This window comes from Olea europaea, unplaced genomic scaffold, assembly GCF_002742605.1.
Source record: "Olea europaea var. sylvestris unplaced genomic scaffold, O_europaea_v1 scaffold1197, whole genome shotgun sequence".
NCBI classification, from domain to species: Eukaryota; Viridiplantae; Streptophyta; class Magnoliopsida; order Lamiales; family Oleaceae; genus Olea; species Olea europaea.
This window is the reverse complement of record NW_019229387.1, coordinates 62,736-73,548: the sequence shown is the minus strand read 5'-3', so window position 1 is coordinate 73,548 and position 10,813 is coordinate 62,736. Positions and strand designations below refer to the sequence as shown.

General features: G+C 36.8%; 1 protein-coding gene across 9 annotated transcripts; it reads left to right on the top strand.

The window, feature by feature from the left end:
• Window positions 1-1,825: 1,825 nt before the first annotated feature.
• Window positions 1,826-10,583, top strand: LOC111374032 (ethylene-insensitive protein 2-like). Of its 9 annotated transcripts, none has more exons than XM_022996646.1 (10): window positions 1,826-1,981; window positions 3,212-3,289; window positions 3,369-3,431; window positions 3,565-3,872; window positions 4,210-4,296; window positions 4,400-4,510; window positions 4,602-4,814; window positions 5,471-5,662; window positions 5,756-8,389; window positions 9,807-10,583. In XM_022996646.1, exons 4-10 carry the CDS (start codon window positions 3,624-3,626, stop codon window positions 10,185-10,187), a joined length of 3,867 nt encoding a protein of 1,288 aa, XP_022852414.1. In that variant the 5' UTR covers window positions 1,826-1,981; window positions 3,212-3,289; window positions 3,369-3,431; window positions 3,565-3,623; the 3' UTR covers window positions 10,188-10,583. The 9 variants fall into 9 exon arrangements, with proteins under 9 accessions (XP_022852414.1, XP_022852409.1, XP_022852412.1 ...); XM_022996641.1 differs by having other exon boundaries at window positions 3,065-3,289; XM_022996644.1 differs by having other exon boundaries at window positions 1,826-2,041; window positions 3,065-3,289.
• The last annotated feature ends 230 nt before the right edge of the window (window positions 10,584-10,813 follow it).

Sequence of the window (10,813 nt, the reverse complement as noted above, 5' to 3'; positions counted from 1 at the left end):
ACAAAATCATGTTAAATTGATCTAAATATATCACGTCATTAACTACTTTATTCAAAAGTTGTAACGGATGCAACAAATGCAATTCATCCCTACATCACCAAAATCAAGTCTAGGATTCACCCAAAGTCCAGTCCATCGAATCTATTTTCAAGTACACTCCTACATTATCCATCCCACTCCATAAGAATATTCTAAAATCGCATTGACTCACCACATGAGATTTTGAGCTTTGATGTCAACCTGACGTAGGATATTATCATCATCTTGTTCAAAAGTTATAGCCGATGACACAAATATAATTTATCACTTATAATCAATTAAAAAAAATCCAGTAACTATCAACGACCCTCAAATTACTAACGGATTTGTGGTTGCAAATATTCCGTTGGTGAAAATTATTAGCAACGGATATTGAGGCTTTAGGAACGAAAAATCCGTGCCTGAAACTCTGTTTTTTAGTAGTGAGTTGTGAGAAGAATAGCGTGCAAAATTTTTACAGCATTTTCTTTCTGATATAAAATGGAAAAGCCAACTTAACTAGGGATATTAACAAGTCAGAAATTCGTAACTATTACAGAACTTGGTTTTGATTGTTCAAGATATTAAGGTTTTTTTTTTTTTTTTTTTTTGAATAAGTTTCTAATAAAAATTTTAGTAGGTTTTGATAAAACTTGATAAAATATGTGATTGAAAATTTGTGTGATTCATAAAATGTGTGGTTAAAATGAATTGATTTTAACCTCAAATTTTTTATCAAGCTTTTAAGTTATTCAAATAAGCACTAAATCAAAAAGTTATTTTAATACAATTATTTGATTATTAGTGACATCTCTCGAGTCAGCAAAGTTGTTTAGTTCAATTTAGAGAAAAAAAAAATTCAATAATTTCCACTTATAGAATCTTTTAGATACAAAAATAAGTTATATGGACGAGTAGTTATGTTGAAACATATACATAAAATTTTCTCGTTTGGCTCAAATAGAAAAACAAGGATTTACAGATTTTTTTCTCTGTCTAATTATAATTAACTTAAGGATCCTTTCCTTTCCTTTTCTCATTCTACTTTTTTCTAACAACTAATTAAATCGTTTGTTTTCTTAATAAATTAAGACCATTGCTTTAACCAAAATAATAAATCTTACTTTATGGGATTCTGATTTGAGAACATAGAATTTCGCCTCAAATGTGAAGCAAAGACAGCTTAGTATTTAAAAAAGTTGGTACAAACTTACTAGTCATTTATGTTACTGCACGGGGGTGCATGTTTTTCGGGCAGATTTTTTTTTGGGATGACACCGTTTTAGCAGTCAAAGTGAATTATTAATCATTTTCAAAGTCCTAAATTTATCATTGTGAAAGATCTCCTCAATTCATCTTTATCTTCAACCTTATTCATCCCGTCCATCTGTCCCGTTCTTTTCCCTTCATCGTTTTCATTTGTTAATTTTTTTCATTTTCTCTCTCTCTTTCTTCTTAAAAACAAGGGTTTTTCTATTTGTACATCGAGATATTAACTTCCATCATCCGGTGTACAGACCCCCCTCACAGGCAAGAGCTCACGAGGAATAAAAAAATTATGAGCCCTTCCTTGTGAAGGAATCGTTAACCACGTTTTATATATAGACAAACCCTAAAAGTAACTTTCTTCTTAAAAAATTCATTGTTTCCTCACAATTATGGTATCAGTTGACATGTGTTATTTATTAATATAAACAAAATATTATCATTAATGTTATCAAATTAATGCAAAATAACTGAACCTGACACTAATGTTTTCATTGTTATAAAACAAAAATATTCCCACACCCGCCCCCCAACCCTTCTCTCTATATTTTTGTACTTTATCTACACTCTCCCAGCTCATGGTCTATCTCTTTGTATATCTACAGTTTATTCTCTCTCTCAGTTAGGTATCTGTGAACGCGTGGCTTCCTGAAAGCCTCATATCTAACTCTGAGCACAAAAAGAGGAATCCAGAAAGGTAAAATCAAGAGAAATGGAGAAAAAAACCTAAAAAGTTGTATACACTTGTCCAATCTCCGTATGTGTACAATACGTACAAATTAGTTAACTTTCGTGTTTATGTACATGTAGAAGTATAAATATTTATTCAGTGAAATCTTCCTTATTTATTTTTCTACCAATTTCAGATCCATCACAGTGAGTGTTAAATTGAGTGTGCGTGGACTTTTTTGTTTTGTTCTTTTGTTTCAGCTTCTGGTATAGGCTTTTGGGTTCTGGGGTTTTTGCGCGAAAAATCAAGTCTTTTTGGTTTTTGGTGTTGTTTGTGAAATTTTGGCTTTGTAATTATCCATGTTGTGATGATATGGTAGATTTGAAGCGTGGTATTGTTTTCCAATTGGCAGTTTCAGGTTTCAATTTTATTTTGGTTTGGTTTGTTTCTTTTACTAAGTTGTTGAATCCCATTTTGGGGGTTTGTTTTATTTTCTGTATGACTTTGACTTCACAAGTTAATAAGCAAAGAGAAACGAATCTGCTATTAGTTGTAGTGATTGAATTTAACTCGTATACACCCATGAATGTATCGTATTGTTAAGTTTTACTCATATGCGTAATCTCTTATTGAAAGCTTTGATTCTTTTGTCTTAGTTTACAATAAATTTGTCAGGTTCAATTTTTTGTATGCCTATTGGATTTCTGATATGTTTATACTTTTTATAGATGTTGATTTCCAACATCATTTTCAGTTGACCTTGTGCAATATTTGGTTAACGGGGTTGGGGTGACAAAATATGATTCTTTAAACATCATTTTTTAACGAGAAAGTAATTATTTCGAATTTGAATATTGAGGTTCCAAATGCTCGCAAACGTAGCCTCATTAAATCTAAGTTGTTCAATTGGGATTCGACTTTCTCGTAGTTAATACTCAGCTTTCTATTTTTTATAAATATCGATGCATTTTTTGAGGATGATAACAATTGTTGATATCCTCAAGTTCTTGCTTTTGTACAGCATTTGAACATGTCATGATGCTCAGATCTTGATATATTACCTACATTCTTGATATTACGTTCATATTTGAAGTTGCTTTATTGAATCAGGATGGTTAGTGGAGTTTGACATTGAAGCATTTTAGCAGTGTTTATCTTTTTGAAGTTTTTGAGCAGAGATCATAATCTCATTCTGTGATTTAATGAGATAATTGGTGGTCAGAAGCACCATTCAACCTATGCTCTTCTCATCATCAGGCAAAGAAGAAGAATTCAATTCAGACAAAACTTATCTTCTTTTGGCAGGAGTGAAATCAGTTCTACCTCAAGATGAAGGTATTTTAATTGTGAACATTACTGGTGTCAAAAGATCTGTTGTCTCTGCAGTTCTCATGTGAATAGTGAAATGATACAGGAATTTGTATGGATGAACGTGTAAGATCGTGGTCTGGCCCTCTTGGAAGATATGCAATTATAGGTTTTGGTTATATTATGAATACAGTGGTTTCTAATTGATTTCATACCCAGCCTTTTAGAGGTTGGAGTGCATTGTCTGTTTGCAACTGGCATATCTAATTACTGAGCTTGGTAATGTTTGGTCATTTTTCCAGCTGCGCTGGAAGTGTGAACAGATGATAATGCTATGTTTTTACATCTGATTAATTAAAAAATGGAATCTGAGACTTTGAGCACGGGCCATCGGCCAAACGTTCTTCAGCGGGTGCTTGCTTCTGCTGTACCTGTGGTTTGGATTGCTATCAGCTATATAGACCCTGGAAAGTGGGCTGCAACTGTTGAGGGGGGAGCTCGCTTCGGTTCTGATGTGCTGTTACTCATGCTTGTATTTAATTGCGTCGCAATTCTGTGTCAGTACCTCTCAGCTTGTATTGCTGTGGTCACTGGCAAAGATCTTGCACAGGTAGTCTTTCGCCTTCAGCATCTTATTTTGCATGTGTATATTCCTTCATCTGGTGAAAGGTTAAAATGTTCCCCAATTCTTATGAGCTTCTAATCTTAAGAACTATGATATGTTTCCTAGGGGTATATAATGTACCAGATTGCAAGTTATATGTTTCTCCTAATAATATATTGGTATTTAGAGTTCGATTGGTCTCCCTCCTCTCCTCCCTCTTTCTTCCAATTGACTGTTCATTATTTTTTAAATCTAAAATTTATGCTTTATTCTGCTTGAGAGTTTGTTATTTTACGTAAATGTTGAACAATATGCTAACTGATCGTACTTGCTGTTGTCAAAGATTTGCAGTGAGGAATATGACAACATAACATGCGCATTCTTAGGAGTTCAAGCTGAGATCTCGATAATTGCATTGGACCTTATGATGGTGATTTTCCTTTTCTTCTCTTTTCTTAAAACCATTTGAAGTTAGCTGTTGCCTTTTCCACTATCTTTGTCTTATTGATGATACATATAACTTATTCTGGTAGGTTCTGGGTACTGCTTACGGACTTAATGCTATCTTAGGAATCGATCTATTTAGCTGTGTTTTCTTAACAGGCATCGATGCCATTCTATTTCCATTTCTTGATACCCTTCTTGTAAGTTTTGCTAATTTCATTTTATTACAATTTTTAAAGCATTACCAATACAAATTTAAATAGTTGTCTGAGTTCATTGATATGGTTCCAGGAGAATCGCAAGGCAAAGTTCTTATCCATATGCTTGACAAGCTTAATTCTATTATCTTATGTTTTTGGAGCTCTGATAAGTCAACCAGAAAGCTCATTTTCCATGGGTGGGATGCTTACAAAGTTGAGTGGGGAAAGTGCATATGCCTTGATGAGTCTCATTGGAGCAAGTATAACGCCTCACAATTTTTACCTTCATTCTTCTATTGTACAGGTCTCTCTCTCTCTCTCTGCGCGGGCGTGACTGTGTGCGCATGTGTGATCATTTGCACTAGCATTTGTGCAAGCATGCATATATTCTTTTTATTTTTGTGGGATTCATGTTTGCCGCACTTTGGCAGCACTTCCAAGCTGTGGCTATTCCTTCGATTACAGGATTCTTTAGAAAATTATTCTGCCATGATGCTTTTATACCTTCAAGACAATTTCTTCAATTTTTGGTCTATGGAAAGTAGAAATTATGATCATTGTGAATTGTCACCATGTCGCTCATTCCCCGAAAATTTGTGGGCACTTTCCCTTAGATCTATTTTCGTGATTGACATATTGTGATCTGGATTGTTATTAAGTTGTCAACTTGAGAAATTTTGTGCATTTGACATAATCTCCTTCATATCATCTTATGCTTGTTTACACCTGTACAGTGCACACCTTGAGTTACTGGTAGATAGAGTGCTCCGACAATGACTTCTTTTAATGATTTTTCTGATCGACATCAAGCTTTTGTAGTCAATAACACTTTGGGTTAGTAGTGGCTAGGGTGCACGTGTGTCTTTCTCTCTCTCTTTTCCCCCCTTTTTTATGTTGGTTATTTTTTCTTTATAGATTAACAGAACTCTGCTCTTTTTCCATCATTCCTTTATTTTGCAGCAAGATCAAGGGCCAACTACTGTTTCTATAGGGGCCTTGTGCCATGACCATTTTATTGCTACTTTATGCGTCTTCAGTGGCATTTTTCTGGTGAACTGTGTGCTAGTGAACTTGGCAGCCAATGTGTTCCACAGTACAGACCTCGTTTTGCTCACTTTTCAGGATGCATTGTCATTGTTGGATCAGGTTGAGGTTGGATATGCTAGAAATTGTTCCCTGTCAGCCATATTCAGTTGTCGTTTTCTCATGTTTACATTCTAATGGAGCTCTGTTATAATAATGCAGGTATTCAAGAGTTCAGTAACTTCTTTGGCCTTGATACTGATATTGTTTTTCTCTAATCAAATAATAGCAATAACATGGAGTCGTGGTAGGCAAGTAATTATCCATGATTTCTTTGGAATGGACATTCCTGGTTGGCTTCATCGTGCAACCATCAGAATAATTGCCATCATTCCAGCCCTTTATTGTGTGTGGAATTCAGGAGCTGAAGGTATATATCAACTCCTGATCTTTACACAGGTTATGGTTGCTCTTCTGCTCCCATCTTCTGTTATTCCTCTATTCCGAGTTGCTTCATCCAGATCAATTATGGGTGCTTATAAAGTTTCTCAGCTGGTTGAGTTTTTCGCTTTAGTCTCATTTATTGGGATGCTGGGGCTGAAGATTATTTTTGTAATAGAGATGATATTTGGCAATAGTGATTGGGTTACTAATTTGAAGTGGAGCCTAGGGGGTAGCATGCCTATTTCTTATCTTATTCTTCTGGCAACGGCTTCTTTCTTTATCTGTTTGATGCTTTGGCTGGCAACCACTCCATTGAAATCTGCAAGTTCCAGAGTAGATAACTGGGAGGTCAAATTTTCTGTGCCAGAGGCATCTGCAGAGAGAGATCAGTTAGAAATTAGTGAAGCCCAATATCAAATAGATAAGGCGACGGAGGAGCAAGTTCCTGCATTGTTGTTGGATAAATCTTTTGGAAGCCATCAAAACGCATCAGTTCAAAGTCCTGGTTTAAAATCGACGGAAATGCTGTTGGATTCTGAGAGTAATCTTCATTTGACCACAATTGAGAAGAATAAATCTGAAATCACATTATCAGGTCTTTCTGTGTGCTCTCCTGAGGCGTCTTCAACCCTTGGAGAGACAGCTATGGCTAAACCTGTTTGCAAGGTTCTTGAAGATGTATCTACAGATGCCATCACCTTCAACAGTGAGACAAAGGACATTGTGGAAAAGACATTGAGTATAGAGGGAAGTAACCAGAATGAGAGGGATGATGAAGGAGAACCTTTGGAGCCAAAAGAATCTACTAAAGATGTATCTGAAAGCATCCAGTCTTTGAATTCTGAAGGCCCAGGATCATTTAGAAGTCTTAGCGGAAAAGGTGATGATTTAGGAAGTTGTCCTGGAAGTCTATCGGGATTAGCAGGACTAGGCCGTGCCGCAAGGCGCCAATTGACTGAAGTTCTTGGTGAATTTTGGGGACAGCTGTTTGATTTGCATGGGCAAGCCACACAAGAAGCCAAGGTTAAGAAACTGGATGTTTTGCTGGGGATTGATTCGAAGGTAGATCCAAAATCATCCTTTGCATCAGTTAAAGGAGAAGGCATTACTACAGAGTCTACTGGATATTCTCCAAGCTATTCTTCAACTATGTGTGGAAGAGGATCTGACTTGAGAACTTCAAGTCTTTACAGTCCTCCCCTTCAACAGATTGGACATAGTGGTGTGGAGTCCTCTCTTGGGGTTCAGCAGGGGTCACCAATGTGGTCAACTCAATTGCAATTATTTGATGCCAACACGCAAAGTTCCAGCCACAATGCACTTGACTCTGCTGAGAGGCGCTATTACAGTATGCATGTTCCAGCATCTTCTGTTGGCTATAACCAACAGCCAGTCACTATTCATGGTTATCAATTGGCTTCCTATCTCAGTCGATTGTCTAAAGAAAAAGAATCTGATTATATAAATGCTCAATTGGAGTCATTAAACCAGAAGTCCTCACCCTTGATCAAATCAAACTACGCAGATTCATTTGCTCGTCTGTCAAGACAGAAGCCGCAGAGCGGGTTGAGCACTTTCAGGCCACCTGGTTTTCATAACGTTCCTATTTCTCGAAACAGTTCATTGAAATCTGAAAGAGCAGTTTACGACCTTTCCTCTCCTGAACCTGTGGATAACACTAATAGTTCAGTCAATGTGAAGAAATATTACAGTTTACCTGACATGTCAGGACTTTGTATCCCACGGCAAGACTATTCTCTGTCTGGTAACAGCTCTCAATGGAAGAATCAGGTTGGATATGGGCAATCCATTAGCCGCCTAGCACCTGTGCAAACCTGTTCCAGTGCTTCTTCGTTGGCCGGTACTGCTTTGGGATTTGGTGAACTCTCTCCTTCAAAAGTCTGTAGAGATGCTTTTTCCTTACAATTTGGTTCAAGTTCAGCGGCCGGTTCCTTGTGGTCTAAGCAGCCTTATGAACAATTTGGCGTGGCTGTTAAATCTCCTTCCAAAATTCTAGAATCTGAAACTACGATTGACTTGGAAGCAAAGCTTCTGCAGTCTTTCAGAAGTTGCATTTTAAAGCTTCTGAAGTTGGAAGGATCTGATTGGTTGTTTAGTCAAAATGATGGAGCCGATGAGGATCTTATAGATCGAGTGGCTGTAAGGGAGAGAGTCCTGTATGACGTTGAAACTAGGGATTTAGACAGGAAGCTTGGTTCTGGAATAAAGATAGACGAGACAGACTATATGAAGTTGCCGTCATTTCCTAATTGTGGTGATGCATGTGTTTGGAGAGTGGATCTTGTTGTTAGCTTTGGGGTATGGTGCATTCACAGGATTCTTGATCTTTCACTCGTGGAAAGCAGGCCGGAACTCTGGGGAAAGTACACATATGTACTTAATCGTCTTCAGGTAAATGCTATTCTTTCACTTATTTCCATCTGTACTTTCTTTAGTTCTCATTTCACTCTTAATTTCTTTGTTACTGTTTCGTTCTTCTCACCTCTTTCTTCTATACCAAATAGAAAACCAGTCATTTTGCTAATTAATTTTCCTTTAGACGAATTGCTTCCTGCAAGGAACATGTATTCGTATTGTATCAAGCTCATGAATATCAAAAGTATTTATACAAGAATTCTTAGATATTTTCTTGGGGTTTTTGGGTTGGTGTGAGGTGTTTGGAGTGGGCAGTTAGTGCTGCTATTAGGATATTTGTTCAATAAAGTAATCCCCCTGTACTCATTATGTCCTTGTACTCCAAATGGCTTGAACTTTGGCAACATTAAGACATCACTTACACACAGGGGTGGACGCAACTCCTGGACCGAATTGGGGACCCAAACAGAGCAGTTAGGTTAGGTTCTTCTTAGGTCAAATTATGGGTATTAGAATGAAGAACCGAGGGGTTCGGTTCGGTTCGGTTCTTTTCTTAAGTCTTGACCTAGAACTGAGTCTCCTAATTTATTTATTTATTATATTTTGATATCGAATCTGCAAAATATTTTGACCATTGTTTGGTGTAGATTCATTTAAAACTCATTTTTCCCGAACTCACTAAAAAATTTCAACCATACATTCTCTCAATAAAATAATTTTTCAAGTGACTTTCCTTACTTTTTAACCATATATTCTTTAAAAATATTACTTTTCACAAAATTTAATCTCAAACAATCTGCAACAAACGGGTCCTTAATATTTTTCTAGGAAAAATTTTGCTCATTCACCACCAGTTCTGTGTCAGATGTTGTATACAATTGTGAATGAATGTTATTAGACAACTTGTTTTGTTTTTAATTAAATTTGGACTATATTTGTTATTTTGTAAGATGAAACCTATCATTTGTTAGGTTAATGTTGCATTGTTTCAAACTTTACGAGAATGGAATAGTTGTTGGAAATATGGAAACATTGAAAATTTTTATTATGGTACGGAACCTAACAAAATGGATCTGAACCAAACCAAACGGTCAGGATCCAGTTCCATAATTAAAGTTGGACCCAACGATTCCATTTACAACTAATTCTTGGTTTTGTTTCTCTTTGGAATCGGCTCGAACCGACCTGTGCCAAACACTGTTTACTTGTATTTTTGAACTGGTTATTCTGGGACTTGAAACCACTAGATCTCTATCTTTAATCTTCTTTTTGAGAGAGAACTATTTCTCAAACAGAGAGGTGGTGTTTTATCGAGAAAATTGAACTTTGAAATGCTTTTTGGTTATAGACGGTAAATGGCTTTCACTTTTGTTTTTTATCATGAATAAGATTTTTGGTTTGTTGTCCGGAGTTTTCTCAATGGCCTTTGATGACATAAATACATCTTTGGCAGGGGATTATTGATCTAGCCTTTACGAAACCTCGTGCTCCAATGGCTCCCTGTTTCTGCCTTCAGCTTTCAGTAGAATACCAGCAAAGGTCAAGTCCTCCAATTTCAAATGGGAGCTTGCCCCCTCCTCCAAAACCGGTTCGGGGAAAATTTACAACTGCAGCAATGCTTTTAGATGTCATAAAAAATGTTGAAACTGCTATATCTTGCCGAAAGGGTCGTACGGGCACTGCAGCTGGTGATGTGGCTTTCCCCAAGGGAAAAGGAAATTTGGTATCTGTACTCAAACGCTACAAACGTCGTTTGTCAAATAAACCAGTCGGGTCTCAGGATGTCGGAACTGGGCTGCACAAGGGCCCACCGTCACCTTCCCAGGGCTTGTAACCTCTCTCTTTCCCCAAGGGAAAAGAAAATTGGCTTCTGTAACCAAATGCTAGAAATGTCGTTTGTCAAATAAACCAGTTGGGTCTCAGGAAGTCGGAACTGGGCTGCACAAGGTCCCACCATCACCTTCCTAGGGCTTGTAACCTTTGTTTTCTGTTCATGGAAGCCGGTGTCAAATGCTTTGTGGGTTGCTTGATTTTGTGTAATGACTCGTACTTGGCGTCGAGATACACCCGGCTGCTACGAAATTGCTTGCCCTCTCTTGTATTGAATCTTTGTTGATGATTTAGTTTTCATGTACTTTTATCATGTATACATAGGATGTAATGTACTGAATGTATACAAAATTGGCGGGGAAAAGGTGGAAATATATTTATTGCCATTTTAGCTGCTTCACCCTTTCAACTTTACAGGTCATATTGAGAAGCAATGAAAACTTGTGGGGCATAAATATTGGTGACGTTATAACTCACGGAACGGTCTTTTACCTCGTTGTTCTAAAGTTATTTTTGTCGCAGTATTCTATATCTAATCCATAAACAAAAAACATATGGAGCTACCAGTAATTCATCATTTGTCTAAAACGGTGACGCCATGAAAACAGAAAGATGAGTACTTTAGTATTT